The 21843-nt window shown below is 40.7% G+C and overlaps 1 protein-coding gene across 3 annotated transcripts; it reads left to right on the top strand.

Annotated features, from left to right (window-relative positions):
* Positions 1-2178: 2178 nt before the first annotated feature.
* LOC111189381 (uncharacterized) lies at positions 2179-20764 on the top strand. 3 transcript variants are annotated; one of them, XM_049470715.1, is made up of 6 exons: positions 2179-2398; positions 4307-4368; positions 14991-15290; positions 15384-15674; positions 17468-17542; positions 17673-20764. In XM_049470715.1, the coding sequence occupies exons 2-6, from the start codon at positions 4314-4316 to the stop codon at positions 17897-17899; spliced, it is 948 nt and encodes a 315-aa protein (XP_049326672.1). In that variant the 5' UTR covers positions 2179-2398; positions 4307-4313; the 3' UTR covers positions 17900-20764. The 3 variants fall into 3 exon arrangements, with proteins under 3 accessions (XP_049326672.1, XP_049326674.1, XP_049326673.1); XM_049470716.1 differs by having other exon boundaries at positions 2183-2398; positions 17471-17542; XM_049470717.1 differs by lacking the exon at positions 17468-17542 and having other exon boundaries at positions 2182-2398.
* Positions 20765-21843: the final 1079 nt, after the last annotated feature.

Genomic DNA, 21843 nt, shown 5'->3' with positions numbered 1-21843 from the left:
TGAACATTTGGCCCCTTCCTCCATCATGGTGGCATCTCTCAGTCCTTTAGAAAAAAGAAACAAAAAAAATCTCTATATATACAGGGCTTGGACAATGCTGCCTAAAATGTATTTCCACACACAGTACAGGAAAATAATCAGGAAATTTGTACAGTTAGTGCATGACATCAGCCATAGTAGCCAAAAAAAAAACAGGTGTCACTCAACTGATACCCCCAACTAAGACATGTGGTGTACCACATAATGTGAAATAAATTTTGGTTACATACCTGTTCTCCAGTCTAAACGTCCGGATGACAGAGGCGACCGTAAAGCGGCTCAAGTTGGGCTGAACTGTCCAGCTTCTCTCATTGTCAGCCCATGGTTGATGACATGATCAACTAAGGTTGCTCTGATTTCATTTGAAAGTTGTCTTCTTTGGCCTTGAATTCCTCTAGCAGCTCTACCCCTACCTCTAAATCGTCCTCCACCTCTCATTCTTACCCTGCCTCTTCTTCCCTCTGCAGCAGCTTCCATTGTTGTTATAAAAGAAAGGCTCACCTGTGGGCTTTTTATAGTGCTTACCTCCTGATTGAAGTGCCAACAATTAACCAATGAGGTGTTTGGCCAGGTGGCACATATATCGTCCAATTAGCTCATGTTTTGTCATGTTGAATGGCAGTGTTTTGACATGGCAAACATGTGACTTTATCTCAGATTGTTGTGTGTTATGTAGAGAATCGTGTTCAGTGCAGTTAAAAAGTGCCATTCTGAATTGTAAAATGTGTGTAAAGCAGAAAACGTGTTTAGAGTTTTGGATACTTGAGAAGAGGTTATACTCTCTGTGTGTCAGTTTTAAAAAATGTGCTATTCGTGTCATTATAGTGTCTTAGCAATTGGAAAAAACTGTAACAGTGAAAAGCTCCATTTAAACACAGCGCTGTTTAAACTCGCTGAATAAAAAGCAAAAACACAGAAATACACTTCGAGTTTATTTTAGACTTCGGTATAATATCGATAAAATAAGATAATAAAACACATCATACCATAAAAAAATAATTTATTTTAGACTGTTACATGAACTTAAATACAGATACACACTAATAGCAAGTACACACGTCAAAAAAAAAAGAATAATAACAAAAAACAAAGGAAAAATCTACTCATACCACAATGTGATATTATGAAATAAAAAAGAGAGAGACTGTGAGAAAAGCCCATAGTGCAATTTGACCATACATCCTTGTAAGTTACATGCTATGATCACAGGTTCGTTGTAAAATAAATACACAGTATTATTTGTTCTTCTTCAGGATATTAACAGTTTGCCCTGGGAATTAGGCCAAAGTACACATTTGGCAGTCCATTATATAATAAAACACTGTGTTCATCAAAATGATTAAATGATATGTACAATTTCCAGTGTCATTATACAAAATATCAAAAGTAATATTTGCTCTTTAGTGTGAGGTACTGTATCTTACATATGGCATTTACATTTTTCTTGAAGTTAGTTATAAAATGTATAATATTATGACTTGGCAAGATATGATGGACAGAGAAACAAAAGGAAGCCACATCTACAATTTTGAAGGTTTGGTAAAGAAGAGAGCAATGAGAGTAGACAGGAAGAGATGGTAATTTCCACAGTTCTGATTGGACACTGCGGCTTAATCACAATTTGTTGCAGGAGAGAGTTTAATGATTGGTAGTATGTATCAGGATAAATGATTAAGATTCTTAAAATTATCGGGAATGTATATTGGGATTAAGTCTTTAATATCTCCTCCCTCCCCTAGTACCCGCCCCATCCTGAGCTCTCTCTGAATCCAGAAAATCCCACAGAAGAAGAAAAAGGTGTGCTGGGAGTTGCAGCGCGGCCGCCATATTGGATGGGTCTCCCACGCGCACACAGTGCATTCATGTACTCTAAGGAAGGTGTTAAATACACCTATAATAATTACAAATCTACCATTCATTAATTCATGCACGTTTTAATATGCCATACTATAATCGGTCTTAAATTTAAAGAGCATAAAACAAAGTATTTCAGTATGAAAGCTCGTGTTTGTAATGTGTAACAGAGTCCTGAATCATAACTACATCTCAGCTGTTTGTAACAAAACAAACCGTGTGAAAAGCTGGCATACACTGAGTTGTGATTATTATAGGTGTATTAAACTCCTTAATCAGTACTAATAAATGCGCGTGGGAGACCCATCCAACATGGCAGGCGGGCTCCTACACCGGAAAGCAGTCTATGCGGATTCTGTGTATATATGTCTGTGTAGTTGAAGTGTGTTTTGGTGTGTTTCGGTTTGTTTTTTTTAGTGTGTTTTTAGTTGTGTAGTGAGGATTAAAACTCTGACAGAAGCTGGTTGTGTTTATTTCCCCGCTGGAGAAATTATAATATATCACAGTAAGTACTGTATCTGCACATATATGTGTTTATTTAACTGCTTTTCATGTATCTGCGCTGTGTCTGTGTGCTAATAGAGAGGATGGTTAGTGAGTTCATATCCGGTTTTTTATTAGTGTAAATGTGAATATGGAGTGTGTAGTAATAGTGAGTGTGTGAGTGAGGGGTGTAGTGTACACTCTGCTGAGTGTAACTTACACTGTTATACCAGTTTAAACTGTTTAAACTCATTGAAGTGCCACAATCAACAAAGCTAGCAAGCTAATGCTAACGGAATCGAAGCACAGATACCGTTAGCTTAGCTTAGCTTATCATAGTTAGCTAGTCTAGTTTTGGGTCCGTTTAAAGCGGCTTCTAGTGAGATTCAGTGTGAGTCTGGAGACAGTTCTGATTGTTTTAATAGTAAACTGTATATGTAGATAAATAATAAAGCATTAAACAGAGCGCAGATATCAGCTGATATAATTTAGGAGCTAGCTCGCCTAGTGGAGATGATGCGTAGTTAGCTTTACTCCGTTAGTTTAGCTTTAACTGTATTAATGATGGTAAAATAAAGCAGATGAATCTGATTTCAGCAGTGTGAACAGGTAACAGTATCAGGTGTAGTGCATGTTTAGGGTCAGTGACCTTTAAAAATTCTGTAAAAATAGATAATTTAGCTCAGTTTTAGCTGAATACAGAGAAGCCAGTGCTTTAAAGCTAGATAAGACAGTGTGTTTCACTGTCTTGCTCAGGTTTAGTGATTTCCCTCCCTGCTTTAACACATCTGGTTTACCTCAGTGAAGAGGTGTTAATGAGCTGGTTAGTCTGTTCAGGTGTTTGCAGACAGTGGAGCTCCAGGACTGAGGATCACTGAGATGATGCTCACCTGTTAACATCATAAGCTGATCTACAGCCCTGGACTGAAGATTTAGATTATAAAAATCATTATACGTCCATCAGTGTTTAGTTAAAGACTTAAATACATATTAGAATAAATGTAAATCAAATCTAATAGTATCACTGACTGTAACGTGTTTCTATAAAAGGAAATGTTATTGAGGGGACTCCAGCAGTGAATGTATATAATGTAGGGTTACCACAGTAACCAGTTTCATAATAATGGTAATGAATGATAATTATACACTATATATTTGCTTATTACAGATTGTGGGGAAATACTAAATTGTTATATGAATATCTTGTCTTAGTGCTCATACTGTAAACTACATTTACACTGTAGTGCTCTTACTGATGTTCAGACTGTAAACATAAAAAAAAACATACTGTAATTATATAACATCCTACAGTTATATGCTATTTTTATTCAGATTTGTTCTTATTTTGTGTTTTGGGGTTTGGCAATATGGCCCTAAAAATAGCATGCTATTTAAGCGTATTTTTGTGATGTGGTGGTGATGGTGATGAAATTCTTGGCAAAACACTGATAATTTCAATAATAATAATAATAATAATAATAATAATAATAAAAATAATAATAGTAATTATAATGATAATTTGTACATCTGCAAATATTCTTAAGTTTTAATTCGTACTCATAAAGCATCTCCATAAAAAAAAACAACAACTAGAGATCACTGTTTCAATACAGAACAACACTATATACCTCATACGGTCACTAAATGGATTTATTTGTATAATTTATAAATGATGACTGTATATTGTTCTTTTATTACGACTTTTAATTAATAATTTAGGATAGTTATGAAATGCTCTGATCGTTTCTGAGACGTTTATTATACCAAAACAACGTATACTGTTGCCTCTTTACTATAACATAAACAATATTTGTTTTGTAATTAGAATTAATATTACAGTATATAGTATATAATATACAGTGTCTTATTTATCTCTGTTTTCTTGGACAGTAATAAGCGTGTGTGTGTGTGTGTGTGTGTGTGTGTGTAGGTCAGTCATGAAGTTCAGCAGCATGATTTCGGGTGTCCTGATCATTCTGTCCATCATCATTGGTAAGTGTAACTGAAAAGTCATGGAATTTTTAAAAATCTATATTTACAGGCCTGGATAATTAAAAAAAATAGTGAAAAATATGTTCTACAAATCTTAGTGTTTCTCAACTGAGAAATACATTTAAATAATGTAATAGACCACTTAAGAAGTGTTGTCATTTTGAAGTCATGTTGATTATGCCCGTATTTGGGGTTCTGTGTCTAAGCCGTCCAAGTAAACAGCGAATTTGAATGAGCTTTTCAAAAACTGGCCTCTGTCACATTCTGTGGTAAATAAATATGTTCAGAACCCTGTACACTTTATTCTGTGTACAATTACCTCCTAAATATCACTGGATCCTCTGAATTTCAAGATCGTTTAAGGGTAATAATCAGAAAAATGCTAACTAAGCTAATGCTCAACTGACGTCTAGAAATGACCCCGGACTGGATTCTGTGAACACCAGTGAACTCCGGTTCATGTTGAGTAGTGTGGTGTTGAGCAGCGTGGTGTTGAGCAGCGTGGTGTTGAGCAGCGTGGTGTTGAACAGCGTGGTGTTGAGCATCGTGATGTTGAGCAGCGTGATGTTGAGCAGCGTGATGTTGAGCAGCGTGGTGTTGAGCAGCGTGGTGTTGAGCAGCGTGGTGTTGAGCAGCGTGATGTTGAGAGGCGTGGTGTTGAGCAGTGTGATGTAGAGCAGCAGTATGATGTTGAGCAGTGTGATGTTGAGCAGTGTTGGATATTGAGCGGCGTGATGTTGAGCGGCGTGATGTTGAGCAGTGTGATGTTGAGGGGCGTGATGTTGAGGGGCGTGATGTTGAGCAGTGTGGTGTTGAGCAGCAGTATGATGTTGAGCAGTGTGATGTTGAGCTATGTCATGTTGAGCGGCGTGATGTTGAGCGGCGTGATGTTGAGCAGTGTGGTGTTGAGCAGTGTGATGTAGAGCAGCAGTATGATGTTGAGCAGTGTTGGATATTGAGCGGCGTGATGTTGAGCGGTGTGGTGTTGAGCGGCGTGATTTTGAGCGGCGTGATGTTGAGCTGTGTGATGTTGAGCAGTGTGGTGTTGAGCAGTGTGGTGTTGAGTAGTGTGATTTATAGCAGCAGTATGATGTTGAGTGGCGTGATGTTGAGCAGTGTGGTGTTGAGCAGGGTGGTGTTGAGCAGCGTGGTGTTGAGCAGCATGATGTTGAGCAGCGTGATGTTGAGCGGCGTGATGTTGAGCGGCGTGGTGTTGAGCAGTGTGATGTAGAGCAGCAGTATGATGTTGAGCAGTGTGATGTTGAGCAGTGTTGGATATTGAGCGGCGTGATGTTGAGCAGTGTGGTGTTGAGCAGCGTGGTGTTGAGCAGCGTGGTGTTGAGCAGCGTGTTGTTGAGCAGCATGATGTTGAGAGGCGTGGTGTTGAGCAGTGTGATGTAGAGCAGCAGTATGATGTTGAGCAGTGTTGGATATTGAGCGGCGTGATGTTGAGCGGCGTGATGTTGAGGGGCGTGATGTTGAGCAGTGTGGTGTTGAGCAGCAGTATGATGTTGAGCAGTGTGATGTTGAGCTATGTCATGTTGAGCGGCGTGATGTTGAGCAGTGTGGTGTTGAGCGGCGTGATGTTGAGCAGTGTGGTGTTGAGCAGTGTGATGTAGAGCAGCAGTATGATGTTGAGCAGTGTTGGATATTGAGCAGTGTTGGATATTGAGCGGCGTGATGTTGAGCGGCGTGATGTTGAGCGGTGTGGTGTTGAGCGGCGTGATGTTGAGCGGCGTGATGTTGAGCGGCGTGATGTTGAGAGGCGTGGTGTTGAGCAGTGTGATGTAGAGCAGCAGTATGATGTTGAGCAGTGTGATGTTGAGCAGTGTTGGATATTGAGCGGCGTGATGTTGAGCGGCGTGATGTTGAGCGGTGTGGTGTTGAGCGGCGTGATGTTGAGCTGTGTGATGTTGAGCAGTGTGGTGTTGAGCAGTGTGGTGTTGAGTAGTGTGATTTATAGCAGCAGTATGATGTTGAGCGGCGTGATGTTGAGCAGTGTGGTGTTGAGCGGCGTGGTGTTGAGCGGCGTGGTGTTGAGCAGCGTGGTGTTGAGCAGCGTGGTGTTGAGCAGCGTGGTGTTGAGCGGCGTGATGTTGAGCGGCGTGATGTTGAGAGGCGTGGTGTTGAGCAGTGTGATGTAGAGCAGCAGTATGATGTTGAGCAGTGTGATGTTGAGCAGTGTTGGATATTGAGCGGCGTGATGTTGAGCTGTGGTGTTGAGCGGCGTGGTGTTGAGCGGCGTGGTGTTGAGCGGCGTGGTGTTGAGCGGCGTGATGTTGAGCAGCGTGGTGTTGAGCAGTGTGGTGTTGAGTAGTGTGATTTATAGCAGCAGTGTGATGTTGAGCAGTGTTGGATGTTGAGCGGCGTGATGTTGAGCGGCGTGATGTTGAGCGGCGTGATGTTGAGCGGCGTGGTGTTGAGCGGTGTGGTGTTGAGCAGTGTGATGTAGAGCAGCAGTATGATGTTGAGCAGTATGATGTTGGGCTGTGTGGTGTTGAGCAGTGTTGGATGTTGAGCAGTGTTGGATGTTGAGCAGTGTTGGATGTTGAGCAGTGTTGGATGTTGAGCGGTGTTGGATGTTGAGCGGTGTGATGTTGGGCTGTGTGGTGTTGAGCAGTGTGCTGTTGAGCAGTGTGCTGTTGAGCAGTGTGATGTTGAGCGGCGTGATGTTGAGCGGCGTGATGTTGAGCGGCGTGATGTTGAGCGGCGTGGTGTTGAGCAGTGTTGGAGGTTGAGCGGGTTGATGTTGAGCGGGTGGATGTTGAGCGGTGTGATGTTGAGCGGTGTGATGTTGGGCTGTGTGGTGTTGAGCAGTGTTGGATGTTGAGCGGCGTGATGTTGAGCAGCGTGGTGTTGAGCAGCGTGGTGTTGAGCTGTGTGATGTTGAGCTGTGTGATGTTGAGCTGTGTGATGTTGAGCAGTGTGGTGTTGAGCAGTGTGGTGTTGAGCAGTGTGGTGTTGAGCAGTGTGGTGTAGAACAGCAGTATGATGTTGAGCAGTATGATGTTGGGCTGTGTGGTGTTGAGCAGTGTGATGTTGAGCAGTGTTGGATGTTGAGCGGTGTGATGTTGAGCAGTATGATGTTGGGCTGTGTGGTGTTGAGCAGTGTTGGATGTTGAGCGGCGTGATGTTGAGCGGCGTGATGTTGAGCAGCAGTGTGATGTTGAGCAGTGTTGGATATTGAGCGGTGTGATGTTGAGCGGCGTGATGTTGAGCGGCGTGATGTTGAGCGGTGTGGTGTAGAGCTGCGTGATGTTGAGCTGCGTGATGTTGAGCTGCGTGATGTTGAGCAGTGTGGTGTTCAGCAGTGTGATTTAGAACAGCAGTATGATGTTGAGCAGTGTGATGTTGAGCAGTGTTGGATGTTGAGCGGCGTGATGTTGAGCAGTGTTGGATGTTGAGCAGTGTTGGATGTTGAGCTGGGTGATGTTGAGCGGCGTGATGTTGAGCGGCGTGGTGTTGAGCAGTGTGGTGTTGAGCAGTGTGGTGTTGAGCAGTGTGATGTAGAGCAGCAGTATGATGTTCAGCAGTATGATGTTGGGCTGTGTGGTGTTGAGCAGTGTGATGTTGAGCAGTGTTGGAGGTTGAGCTGTGTGATGTTGAGCAGTGTGGTGTTGAGCAGTGTGATGTTGAGCAGTGTGATGTTGAGCAGTGTGATGTTGAGCGGTGTGATGTTGAGCAGTATGATGTTGGGCTGTGTGGTGTTGAGCAGTGTGATGTTGAGCGGTGTGATGTTGAGCAGTGTTGGAGGTTGAGCGGGTGGATGTTGAGCAGTGTGATGTTGAGCGGTGTGATGTTGAGCAGTGTTGGAGGTTGAGCGGGTGGATGTTGAGCGGCGTGATGTTGAGCGGCGTGATGTTGAGCAGCGTGATGTTGAGCAGTGTTGGATGTTGGGCTGTGTGGTGTTGAGCAGTGTGATGTTGAGCAGTGTTGGATGTTGAGCGGTGTGATGTTGAGCAGCGTGGTGTTGAGCAGTGTGGTGTTGAGCGGCGTGGTGTTGAGCAGTGTGGTGTTGAGCAGTGTGGTGTTGAGCAGTGTGATGTAGAGCAGCAGTATGATGTTCAGCAGTATGATGTTGGGCTGTGTGGTGTTGAGCAGTGTGATGTTGAGCAGTGTGATGTTGAGCGGTGTGATGTTGAGCAGTATGATGTTGGGCTGTGTGGTGTTGAGCGGTGTGATGTTGAGCGGTGTGATGTTGAGCAGTGTTGGAGGTTGAGCGGGTGGATGTTGAGCGGCGTGATGTTGAGCGGCGTGATGTTGAGCGGCGTGATGTTGAGCAGTGTTGGATGTTGAGCGGTGTGATGTTGAGCAGTGTTGGATGTTGAGCGGTGTGATGTTGAGCAGTGTGGTGTTGAGCAGCGTGGTGTTGAGCAGCGTGGTGTTGAGCAGCGTGATGTTGAGCTGTGTGATGTTGAGCAGTGTGATGTAGAGCAGCAGTATGATGTTGGGCTGTGTGGTGTTGAGCAGTGTGGTGTTGAGCAGTGTGATGTAGAGCAGCAGTATGATGTTGAGCAGTATGATGTTGGGCTGTGTGGTGTTGAGCAGTGTGATGTTGAGCAGTGTTGGATGTTGAGCGGCGTGATGTTGAGCGGCGTGATGTTGAGCAACGTGATGTTGAGCAGCGTGATGTTGAGCGGCGTGATGTTGAGCAGCGTGGTGTTGAGCAGCGTGGTGTTGAGCTGTGTGATGTTGAGCAGCGTGATGTTGAGCTGTGTGATGTTGAGCAGCGTGGTGTTGAGCAGCGTGATGTTGGGCTGTGTGATGTTGAGCGGTGTGATGTAGAGCAGCAGTGTGATGTTGAGCGGTGTGATGTTGAGCGGCGTGATGTTGAGCAGTGTGGTGTTGAGCAGTGTGAAGTTGAGCAGTGTGATTTTGAGCAGTGTGATGTTGAGCAGTGTGATGTTGAGCAGTGTTGGAGGTTGAGCGGGTGGATGTTGAGCGGCGTGGTGTTGAGCGGCGTGGTGTTGAGCGGCGTGGTGTTGAGCGGCGTGGTGTTGAGCGGCGTGGTGTTGAGCAGTGTTGGATGTTGGATGTGTTGGAGCTTTAAAATGCAGATTATAAGAGAAAGTGTGTCTCAGTTTAGCAGTGTTTTCCCTGCAGGTGTAGTATTAAATTAAGGTCATTAGTTTATACAAATTACAAATCACCTAATCAACTAACTACCTGCCCTCTCTGAGGTGATAATGAACCAGAAACACCCATTTATTTCACTGCATAATAAAGAGGGTAAATGTTAAACGTGTTACAGCTGCTTCTGGAGTATCACTGACCTGTTTTAGTGATCTAAAGCCAGGCGGACACTGTGCGATTCTAGCCCGATTTTAAGCCCGATCTGGTCGGATGCGACTGAATTTCATGATCGGGCCGAATTTTAGCTTGATCGTGCGTCGTTTGTCGTGCAGTGTGAGAGGGGAAGCGATGTCCGATTAATTGCCCATACGAGCTGCGAATGAGCAGTCGGACGCGACCAGGGATTTCTGACATGCCAGAAATTTTGGTCGCTTGTCTCACAGTGTGAGCTGTTTTGCGGGCCGATTTCTTAACGTCACGACCTGTTTTCCCAAAAATCTGCACAGTAACTATAAATAATTATTAGTCATATTTATTTCTGTCAGTTATAAGGATTTATATTTATGTTCGGTACACAGACTTATAGCTTAATATAGCAGACACAGGCATTCTGCTGTTTAAGAATTTCAACACATGCTTATTCTCAGTCAATAGCTGGAGTTTTTGAAAAGATAAATTAAAAGAGAAAATAACTTTGACAAACATAAATTTATTTTATTTCACTTTGTTATTATATCTGAAAAATAAAGCACATTGTCAGCGTCTGGTGCTGCCCGTCAATTATATAAAACTTAAAACATGCACAGAAATATAAAGCTATATTTTATAATTCGTTCCTTTTCGCCAGGGCAAATTTATTAAAATTATAAATATATTAATTTATTAATTAAAATCTCTCCAGTGCTCCAGAATATTAGCCACGCAAACCCAGCTTAGCGCAGCTCTGTCTTCTAAAATAAACATTTTAATAAATAAGGTCGGAGAAGTGTACTAAAGCTAATAAATGTACTGAAAATTAATCAAGATAAATCGGACAAAATGCGCTGCGCCTCTCTCTCGCTCTCTTTCGCAGCGCGGAGCTGAATTCAGCGCGAGGCTACAGATAATATAAAACTCAGTTCAGTTGAATAAAAATAAGTAAGGGCCTGTAAGTACAAGCAAAGGACCTGTAAGTAAATATAGTCAAATATAAAGAATAGTTTGAGGTTTTGGTGAGCTGTTTTCATGATTTGAAACTGAAACTAACTGAAACTTTGATTATTCTGCAGAAAGCCTGGGTTATTTTTAATGAGTTTATATTTTATATTTTTTATTTATTCATTTTAATTATTTTTCTTCTTTTATTAATCAAATCATTAAATATATATCTTCATAAGATATACATTTTTTACCTTATGTCAATTTTTATGATCTTTTTAAAAGGTCCTATTTTTCCTTTTTTACGTATATATTTTATTCGTCTATAATAAATGTCAGTTTTTATTTCTATTTTTTATATATTTTTTTAATCCCTTTTAAACTGTTAATGCTCAGCGGCACTGTAAATGAGGGTCCCTATCCAGTGTGAATAACCGATTGCTTGTTTAATATTCAGTGTTGCAAAACCAGTTTTTACATAAACAATAAACAGAATAAAAAATAAAATTATTTTATTTTATTTAAGCTGCTGGTGTTTCTTTCGCAGCCTGACGCGCAGTCATTTTTCTATGCGCTCTCCTTCTGTAAAACGGACAACCCGTAGAGTCCACGTCGCCTCAGCCACCTGCGAGTCCATGTACGTCTCTTCCGTGGACTTTCAGCGCACAACAGGGCACAAATAAGCAAAGCTAAGCGCTTTCTTTTGCAAGGCGTTGTGTTGAAGCGAGAGTTTGTACGCAAAGAAAGCTCCGCCTACGGGCTGCGTTTAGACGTGCAGTGTAAGCTCCCCCGTCGCAGCAGGTCAGTCGGACCGTACAGTGTGTGCAGATGAATCGCAGGCGTTGTTCATACACGACAAACGATTCAAACGTGCTGTGTGAGCTCTCCAGAACGCATCCGATTACAAAAATCGCACAGTGTCCGCCTGGCTTTATGCTGTGAGACTCTCAGCTCTCCTCAGTAGGGCAGTGTGTAAAATGCTCCTAACTTAAGGCCTGAGTTCGCTGGTGTTGCACAGAAAATAGTCTCCTGCCGATCTCTGCAGCTGCGCTGTAGCATTAGCTAAAAGTTAGCATTTTTTCTCATTACTACCCTTAAACGATCTCGTGATTCAGAGGATCCAGTGATATTTAGGAGGTGCAAGTGCAAGTGGACGAACTGTAAATGTAACAGTAAATTCCCTCAGTGAGAAACATGCTGATTTAATGCTGTCTGACTTCATTCAGAATAAAATAAGGCAGATAAGGGGCTCTGAGTGGTCCAGCAGTCTAAAGCGCTGTCACTATGATGGGGAGATTAATAGTTCAAATCCTGGTCATGCAGCTTCCCATCAGCTGCCGGAGCCATGAGAGAGCACAGTTGTCCTTGCTCTCTCTGGGTGGGTACAGTACAGTAGATGGTGCTCTCTTTCCCCTCATCACTCCTAGGGTGATGTGGATCAGCACAAGGCTGCGTCTGTGAGCTGATGTATCAGAACCGAGTCGCTGCGCTTTCCTCCGAGCGTTAGCGCTGTGATGCTACTCGGTAATGCTACAGCATCAGCAGCAGCTCAAATGGAATCAGGTCAGAGTTTAGTCATTTAGATCTACACAATGAAGCTCTCAGGATATGACCAATTTTTTTTATTAAAGATCGTGTGTCAGTATTTCTTTAAGATATAAGGTCAGAAAAAATGTGCTGCTCTCTGAATGTTCACTGTACAACATACAGACAAACACCTTAAAGGGATAGTTCGGGATTTTTGACATGAATCTGTATGGCATCAACATGACCAGTTTCGTGCATTCTCACTGACTTACCCCCGACCATGTCCGGTGAGCGGAGTTCTTGTCCAGTATTGTCTGAGCCGAAAGTAGTCCGGCATGTTTGCTGGGGTCACGAAACGAAAGCGTTTTTCTTCCCAAAACAGTACGAGTGCAAAAGAGTGATTTATTTGCATAACAAAAAACGGTGTCTGCAAAAGTCACGCCTCATTATCACTGGGGCACTACTTTCATTTTGGATCAGTGCGCGCGATTGCGAAACCTGGCAGCTAGCCTACGGTTTCGATTTCACTGTTTACTGTTCGGGAACATGTCGGACTACGAGAGCGACGAGGAATATATTGATTTCCGCTCAGAGCCAAGGGGGTATCTTTATGAGCCTGAGTATACTGAGGAGGAACTTGCCCAAATCGAATTGGATCGTGCAGAAAGAGAGAGGGTAGACAGAGAAATGATTGAGACCGAAGCTGGAGCCGCTGCTGCTGCTGCTGCGATACCAAGGGTGGCCGACAAATCCTGGTGCACTTGTTTGAAGTGCGAACTAATGCCGACAGAGGTGGAATGTTACTGCTGCCACGAGTGGGATTTAGTTATGCCCGAGATACAGAACCTGTCAATTGATGAGGACGTCGGCGGGCCAGCTGCTGCCTGCATCACAAACAACAGCGGGCATGGAGAAACATAGTCATCCTCGCTGAAGTGCGCACCGCAAACACGAAGCTTCTTCATTTTCACCACTTTGGTGTCCACATGGAAGCCCATTGCAAGTATCCAAAGTTGCCTGAGAGCAATGTCAGTCACGGGGATACGATGGAAACTGTGCGGAGAATCAGCCACATTTTTGTTGCTACAGCCTGGATAATCACAAGTCCGCACCATTTTAACACACACACATACAAATGTATAAATCTGTGTTCAAGAAGCTTATAAAAGCCGATAAACTTCTCTCTAAAGCTTGCTCTTTGCGTTGCTGGTTGAAGCTGAGCGCAGTTAGAATGACATGCGCACTGATCCAAAATGAAAGTAGTGCCCCAGTGATAATGAGGCGTGACTTTTGCAGACACCGTTTTTTGTTATGCAAATAAATCACTCTTTTGCACTCGTACTGTTTTGGGAAGAAAAACGCTTTCGTTTTGTGACCCCAGCAAACATGCCGGACTACTTTCGGCTCGGACAATACTGGACAAGAACTCCGCTCAGCGGACATGGTCGGGGGTAAGTCAGTGAGAATGCACGACACTGGTCATGTTGATGCCATACAGATTCATGTCAAAAATCCCGAACTATCCCTTTAAACCTGCCCTGATCCACAGAGTGTGAGTTTAGATCTGAGGAGTAAACACGAAGTAACTGCATGGCCTCCATCCACATGGTTGGGCACATGCTTGTAAACGTGAGCACGTGTGGAAAGCTGTGCTCCTCAGTCCATCACAGTTTATCAGTGCAGATATTTCCAGTTACAGCTGAATTCACACTTTTAATCCCAGAAAAACAAACGTTCTTATTTACCTTTAAAAAGACATTTAAATGCTGATTAAAGGGCCGATTACTGTTGTTTTACTGTTTTCTCGGGTTTTGAGAGCTCGGCACTGACTCAGCTCTTGATTGGTCCAGACGGGAGACAGTGTGCGGGTGGGGGCTGGGCTGGTGACGTCATGGGCCCTGCATTGTTTAATATCGCGATATATATTGATGAAAAAAAGAACATTTGCAATGTAAATTTTTTTCTAATATTGGTCAGCTCTAGTGCTGCATTTAAAGGCTGGTTGAGTCACAGCTGCTCGACTCCGTCTCTGTTCAGTTTAGTATGTGGACTACCTCTGTCCACCACGTCCTCCAGAGTATCCTGTCCCTGATTTGGGACACACTGTATTCACGCGCTGACTGCATGATTTATAAATTGTCCAATGAGCTGCATTTTTTTGGTAAAAAATATTTTGACGGCACCCCCAATGAAGCCAGAGGGCACCCTGGCTGAGAGAATTGTATAATTAGTACTCAGTATCAGGATGGGTGGAGTGTAGAGTTTCTAAAGCTTTTAAGGAATGGATGAGGAATGTTGATGGTGTTAACCAGAGACTGTAAAAAAGATGGACGCCGTGTCTCCGTTTCCGTTCATTAAATAAAAATAAAGCTAAAATCTTCCTCCATGTTGTTGATCCTGATACCCGAGTCTGCGCAGTAGAGACCAGAGGAGGTAGAAAGACTGTGGAGAGACCCGCCTACTCATTTAAATAACCCTGCCCCTGAGGACTGCCTCCAAAGAGCTCACACAGTCACTGGTCCCACCCCAGCTAGGTGTAACTCCACCCTTTTACAATAACCACACCTTTTTGAATAGAGCTGAATAACATTTTTAAAAACAAATTCTGCGGGGATATAAAACTTTAACAATATAAGCAGAGGTTACACTAGCTGTTGCATTTAAATAATGGAGGTAGAATTACAGTATATCAGAAAAAACGTGATTGAAAGTTGTTCTGTTTTAATATTGAAGCCTATTGGAATGGGTGGGGTTACACAACTTTCTGAAAGCGAACAGCAGGGGGCGCCCGACCTGTGGTGGATTTACTTTTGAGAGGCGATGCTCTGTCCAGCTATATACAGTATATGGTGTTAACAGTATATTTTTCTTATTCTCTCTTTCAGAATGTATAGCTGATGTTGTTCCAGTAACAGTGAAGCTCCATGACTCTGCTGTTCTGCCCTGCTATGATAGATGTTCAGGGTTGGGCAGATGGACCGTGTTCAGTAGACCCAGTTATCCTCTGGCTGAGTGTAATCAGACTTCCTGCAGATCAGTGAAGGAGGGATATCAGATGATCTATAATCAATACCTGCAGGGGAACTTTTCTCTGATCATCAGTGATGTTGATTACAGTAAGAAAGCGCGATACACCTTCGACTGTAACGGGAAAGACCAGTGTGATGTGAATCTACGGATTGAGTGTAAGTGATTATCAGTGTTCAGAACGATGTAAGGTGAAATTTGTTGTCAGATTTGCTGAATTTCTGATGTTTTTACTGTGTTTTTCTCCTCAGCTGTGAACATTTCAGTTCAGGTTAAGTCTGGAGATTCTCTGCAGCTGGATTTGAACGTGTCTGAGCCACTGGAGGTGATCTATAACAGAACGGGAGAAGCTGGACGATCCAGCGGCCGGATCTGTACGGTGGACGGACGTTCATCAGATTGTGAATCAGAATACACAGAGAGAGCGTCTGTTCGGTCTGTTCTGGAGCTGAGGGGAATGCAGGCGTCTGATAGTGGAGTTTATACTATCCGGGACGCCAGAAATGAAGATGCCATTAATATCTACAGCGTGGCAGTGCAAGGTACGAGATGTAGATATGCAGTAGCGTAAAAAAGTATTTGCTTCCTTTAGATTTGATTTTTTTTGCTCTTTTGTCATACTGATATTTTTTACATCAGAGAAATATAACCTGAGTAAATATAAAAAGCACTTTTAAATTATAATTTTATTTGCTAAAGAAAAAAAAAACTATCCAAACTAATCTAGTCCTGTGTAAAAAAATTATTTGTCCTTTAAATCTAATAAATTGTGTAAATTACTCTTGGCGAAAACAACTGCAATCAAGTTTTACTGATAACTGGAGGATTTTCCAGCCTCTGTCCTGTTCATCCACAGATCATCCACAGCATCTCAATCAGACTTTAACTAGACCCTCCAAAACCTTCATTTACTATTAATCCAATCAGAGACAGTGAACTTGTTGTTTGTGTGCTTTGGGTCATTGTCCTGCTGCAGAACCCAAGTACTCCTGAGATTGAGGTCACTAACAGATGGCCGTATATTCTCCTTCAGGATTTTCTGGTAAACATCAATTACAGCAAGTTGTCCAGCAGCTCCAGACCATAACACTACCACAACCATGTTTTACTACATTTAGTATGATGATCTTTTTCTGAAGTTTTGTGTTAGTTTATAGTTTTACTCCAGATGTAACGGGACACACACCTTCCAAAGAGTTCCACTTTTGTCTCGTCAGTCCTGTAAAGAATATTTACCCAAAGTTCTGGACATCATCAAGATGTTAGTTGGTAAATGTGAGACGGGTGGTTGTGTAGGGGTATAATAATAATAATAATGTGCTGCTTTTTGAGATATTTTATCTGCTTCATGTTGTCAGACAGATTTTATTTAAGTGATTTTTTGATTCTACAGGTCTGGAATCAGTAATCAGGTCTGGTTGTGGTTAGTAGTGAAATTTAACTCAGATTTACTAAAGTGATTAATCACAGTTCATTTATGGGGGGTAAACACTTTTTCACAAAGGGCTAGATGGGTTTGGATATTTATTTTCCCTTAATAAATGAAATAATCATTAAAAAAGTTATTTTTATATTTACTCAGGTTATCTTTTCTTATATTTAAGTTTATTTGTTAATCTGACAAAAAAGTTAAAATAAAGAAATCTGGGGGCGAATACTTTTTCACGCCCCTCTAACAAAGAATTGGAAGCGTAGTTGTTTTGAACAGTTTCTGTTTTAGCTGGTGAGCTATCACACAGCAAATGATAAAATATTAACCTAAATTAATAATATTATACTACTGTTATCACTCCGATATATCCACAGTGTTCAGTTCAGTTATACGTGGGCATGAGTTTGGTCTGGGAGAGTCACCAGCTGATGGTAGCTAGGTCATAGATTAGATTTAGAATTGGGATGTGGTAGAACAGAGGATGCTCAGCAATAAGAATCTGCAGGAATAGTCTAACAGGAGCAGAATGAACATTTCCAGAAGATTAAATCTGTGACATGAAAAACTGAGACTGTTCTTCCCAACAGTGCTGAGAAATCCCTCCTTCTGCTCTTAGTGTTCCTAATAAAGTGCTGATCGTAGATCCTCTGTCTAGTTCAGATTCTCCAGTGCTTCAGATCCATCACACCATCAGGAGATACCAGCCACTACAACATTATCACTGCAAGACTAATTAATCACTATTAATCACCATCATTATTCAGCATTTAATCTGGTGATTAACTCTGGTGATCATCAGTGCTGCTGCTGGAGGACTGGAGACTGAACTGAGCAGAGGATGCAGGATCAGGTCTGATGTTCATGTTCAGATTCTGTGTGGTGATATAATGTTGGTGTGTTTAGCAGATGGTGGAGATGGGTCTGAAGCACTCGGTCAAGAACATAAGCTCTCCCGCAGCCGCCGCAGTGCTGAATTCAGTATGTATCTCAGCTCACAGAACAGCATTCAGAACTTAGAGTGAAAAAAACCTGTATTATTTATTAATACTGCAGGCAGTGTTTATAACACTTACTGTATTTATTGTGTGTGTGTGTGTGTGTGTTGCAGACTCTCCGACCTGTCCAGCAGCTGGGGTTCCGGTGTGGATGGTGGTGGTGCTGGTTCTGCTGCTGGTTCTGCTGGCTGGTTCTGTTGTGGGAGCAGAGAAAATTGTAAATCTGAAGAGAAGAATGAGGAAGTTCTGGAACAGATCAGCCAGTACAGAAAATCAGGAGAACGGAAATACTACCTCCTATCCAGAACCAGAACAAAGACTGACTGAAGATACAGTCTGAACATCTATCTATCTATCTATCTGTCTGTCTGTCTGTCTGTCTGTCTGTCTGTCTGTCTGTCTATATATCTTTGTCTCTGTCTGTGTATCTGTTTTTCTTCAAAAGCTAAATTTGACTCAATTTTCTGAGTGCTATTAACTGAATCAAAGAGGTTTATTGGACCGGGTTGTGTTTCCCATAAAACCACAGGAGCTATCATTAAACGAACACAATACAATTCATCGTTAATCAGTACAATTTATCTGATTTTATTCATTGTCTTCATTAATGTAGTATTTATTTTATTCATAAGACAAGAATCGTTTTTAATCACACCGTGAGGAAATTGACAGGGTTTCTGCAGTAAAGGGAAAGCAATACTCACAAAAGGAAAAGGGGCAATGAATTAAAAGATTAGGATATAAATATTAATAAGGCATCAGAACACAGCAGCAATAATATGTAAATACAATATGTAAAAAATAATGATCAAATATTTTAACACCTATTTTAAATACAGACGATTCATTTTAGGGCATTAATTTGGATAAATTGTATGATTGTTGATTATGATATTTTATGAGAAAAGAGATATTTTTAAAGATGTTTATAAAGCAAGATTAATATAATTGATTTAATTTGCGAACATCTGTACTCTCTCCTGTTTGTATTGGGTCACTGATCTAATCACAGGTGTAACGCTGTAGTTAGAGGTTTAGAAGCTACAGCTGATCAGTGGTTGTGAATGCTCGGTGTATCGATGGATTAGGAAACGTCTGTAAAGCTGAATGATGGCTAACAGTACTTTAGGGAGACACAGCTGCAGTTCAGCCTCTTTCTGTCTGTCTGTGTCCATCTGTCTGTGTCCATCTGTCTGTGTCTGCCTGTCTGTGTCTGCCTGTCTGTGTCTGCCTGTCTGTGTCTGTCTGTCTGTCTGTGTCTGTCTGTCTGTGTCTCCAAATCCCCCCCCCCCTCCGACCCTGATGGATAGAGCCGTATATACTATAGATTAAGGGATGTTTACATTCTTCATCTGTTTTTCTGATAATGAAATCTGATTTATTAATATATTGGTTAATTTTGTAGGACAAAGTTAACCCAGTGGTGATCAAAGCCTTAATTTAAATATTGCTTCACAATAAAATTAAATAAAACAGAAAAACGTAAAACCAGTAATATCTAAATAAAAACAGTTAAAAAGGAAAAGGTAAAGGTTTATTGAAATAATATTAAATACATAAAAAACATTAAACATTAAAATACAAACAAACAAACAAAGTCAATCAAATTAAAAAATATATATAAGCAAAGAACAGGAATGAAGCTAATCAAAAGCTAAGCTAAAAAAAGTTTTAGCTGTTTCCTTAAAGCTAGTAACACTGGATACCTGATGAATATTAATTGGTTAAGAGTTCCATATTTGTAGAGCGTAAAAAACAGAAAGCAGCTTTTAATGCAACCAGTGTTTTTATGCTTCATTCTGGGAATATTCAGTAAAGCAGCTCTTAATGATCTTAACGCTCGATTTGGAACATATTTTTTAAGAAGTCTGAAATTTATGTAGAGGTGATATTATATTTACTCCTAACAGTACAGGAAGTTACAAACCTATATTTAAACCCAGACATGCAAAAAAATAAAAAATAAAAATAATAATAAAAAATACAGTGATATACCGTGAAACCGTCTGAATATAAAAAAAAAAACATGATCTGAATTTTTTTGCTCACACTGGTCAGCACTATACTGTAAATAAAGAGAGCTTTAAACCAGTGAAATGAGAGTAATGTATCTTCCTCTATCTCTTTACTTCTGCATCTTTAAATGTGTTGCGTCAGGGTCGTTTGCTTTAGGGCTGCACAATATTGGAAAAAATACTTTTTTCTCCAATAAATTCAAATACACAGGAATTTTAACCAAATTTATTCAACTGTCAATAAATGATGCACTTTTATTAATAATAAAAACATAGGATTTAACTGTATAGAAGAAATTTAAATGTAAAATATTTTGAGATTTAATGAGAGTATATATATATATATATGTCTGATGTGTTTGGACATTTTTGAGACACAGAGTGAGCTGAGTGTAAAGAGTGAGTGAGCTCAAAACATTAACCAGTTTTAACACTTTAAAACAGTGAACAGATTTTTATCCAGTGATTTTTATAATCTACATTGTGAATATTTTATTTTCCATTGTTCTCATATACAGCTCTGAAAAAAAAAGTTTCTTTGATCACAAGCCATCAAACCAAACTGAACTGCTTGAATTTTTGCACCAGGAGTAAAGCAGCATAAAGTTATCCAAAAGCAGTGTGTAAGACTGTTCTTATTTGCTGTTTGTTATTTCAGACATTTTTCATTTTCTCACTGTTTCACTACTTGCTGTTGCACTGCTCTCTTCTTTTACAAATCTATATATCCTGATCTGTTTTCTCTGATCTGCATGGAAGAACGTTTATTTCTGCATTATTTTTTATATTTTTGTAAATAATTGTTTATATGTATATAGTAATACAGTGCTGCCACAGGTCCTACATGAGTGTAGGTATTTATATCCAGGACTGACATTAATTGGAGTTAAATTTTGTACTCTACAGTTTTTTAAAGAGTCCTTGTTTTTTTACTGTAACAGTTCTGATCTTTTGTAAAGTGAATCTGATATCTGATATTTTTAGGTCAATACCTGTTTTTTTATGCTGAATGTATTGTACAGTAATGTAAAAACTGGGACTGTTTCACAAAGCAGGATCTCTCACACATCAATCAGGTCAAACAGTAGTGGAGTAGAGAATCTGCTGTGTGAAACGTCCCGAGACTTTTGTTTGAGATTTTATAAAAGAATGATGTTACAAAACACAAAATATATATATATATATTTGGATTAGATGTGTATCTGTGTGTTTATTCTACTCTGCTCTTATTATTATTATTATTATTATTATAATTATTATTATAAAATGCTGTGAACTATTGTAAAAGGCAGGTGGAAACAGTGTGTTAATATTCCCTGTGATTTCCTCACAGTGATGTTCCTGAGCTCAGATCAGTGTTAGTAGAGTGTAATCTGTTAGTTAGTATATTTGTTAGTTAATGAGTGGAATTATTAACACCCTGCTGATCCTCCAGAGCTTAATAAAACAGAAACTCATCAAAACTAGTCCTTAAATTTGAAAAAGGCTAAAAAATATGAGCGGTAGTTTGGGAGGGGCACTGGGTGATGTATGGGTTTAGGGGCGGGGCAGAAGGGAGAGCTGATTGAGCTGAGCAGCACCTCTGATAGTGGTGAGATGCAGATGATTGGACGTTAGCAGGGGGGCGGTATTATTGATTGACTGATCTGCATATTGTGATGATGTGTCTGCGTATCAAAGTACAAGGAATTATCATCCTCACCTACAGCACATGAACCTGAGAGGAGCTGCAGAGGCAGAAATTACTGAAATAAAAGCGTTTTTAAAGATTAGAAAATGTTTATAACATTTTAAGCAGGTGGTTAAAATATCTTCAGAGAGACATTTCAGCTATTAATAAAAAAATATGGCTTAGGTTTAGTGCCGCTTTAATATCTCAGTTCAGTTTCAGAATTCTATATTTTACTGATTTGAGTTTCTTTAAAAATAATAATAAAATTGCACTCTCTTGACTATATAGTGCACTACCTAGAAAACCTAGAGCGCATCTCAATTCTGCACTGATTACTAATATTAGCTACTGTTTGAGTAAGTAGTGTGTAGTATTGATAAAAGTGAATAGAAATATAGAAATATAACGATACACAGGGTTCAAACGGTCATGAAAAACCTGGAAAAGTCAAGGAATTTGAACATAGCAATTTCCAGGCCTGGATAAGTTTGGGAAAAATAAAAATACCCAGAAAAATCATGAAAATTTTGTCTACAAATCTTTGTGTTTCAGTTTATCGATGGAGAAAATCTATTTTGAGCTACAAATATATCAGTT

The sequence above is a fragment of the Astyanax mexicanus genome, chromosome 22 (assembly GCF_023375975.1).
Source record: "Astyanax mexicanus isolate ESR-SI-001 chromosome 22, AstMex3_surface, whole genome shotgun sequence".
Lineage (NCBI taxonomy): Eukaryota > Metazoa > Chordata > Actinopteri > Characiformes > Acestrorhamphidae > Astyanax > Astyanax mexicanus.
This window is presented reverse-complemented; position numbering and strand designations above follow the sequence as displayed.

Coding starts and splice junctions, on each gene's coding strand:
- LOC111189381 (XM_049470715.1), top strand. CDS start 4,314: ATGAAGTTCAGCAGCATGATTTCGGGTGTCCTGATCATTCTGTCCATC. Junction 15,291..15,383: donor TGTGAATCTACGGATTGAGT/GTAAGTGATTAT, acceptor TTTTCTCCTCAG/CTGTGAACATTTCAGTTCAG. Junction 15,675..17,467: donor CTACAGCGTGGCAGTGCAAG/GTACGAGATGTA, acceptor TGGTGTGTTTAG/CAGATGGTGGAGATGGGTCT.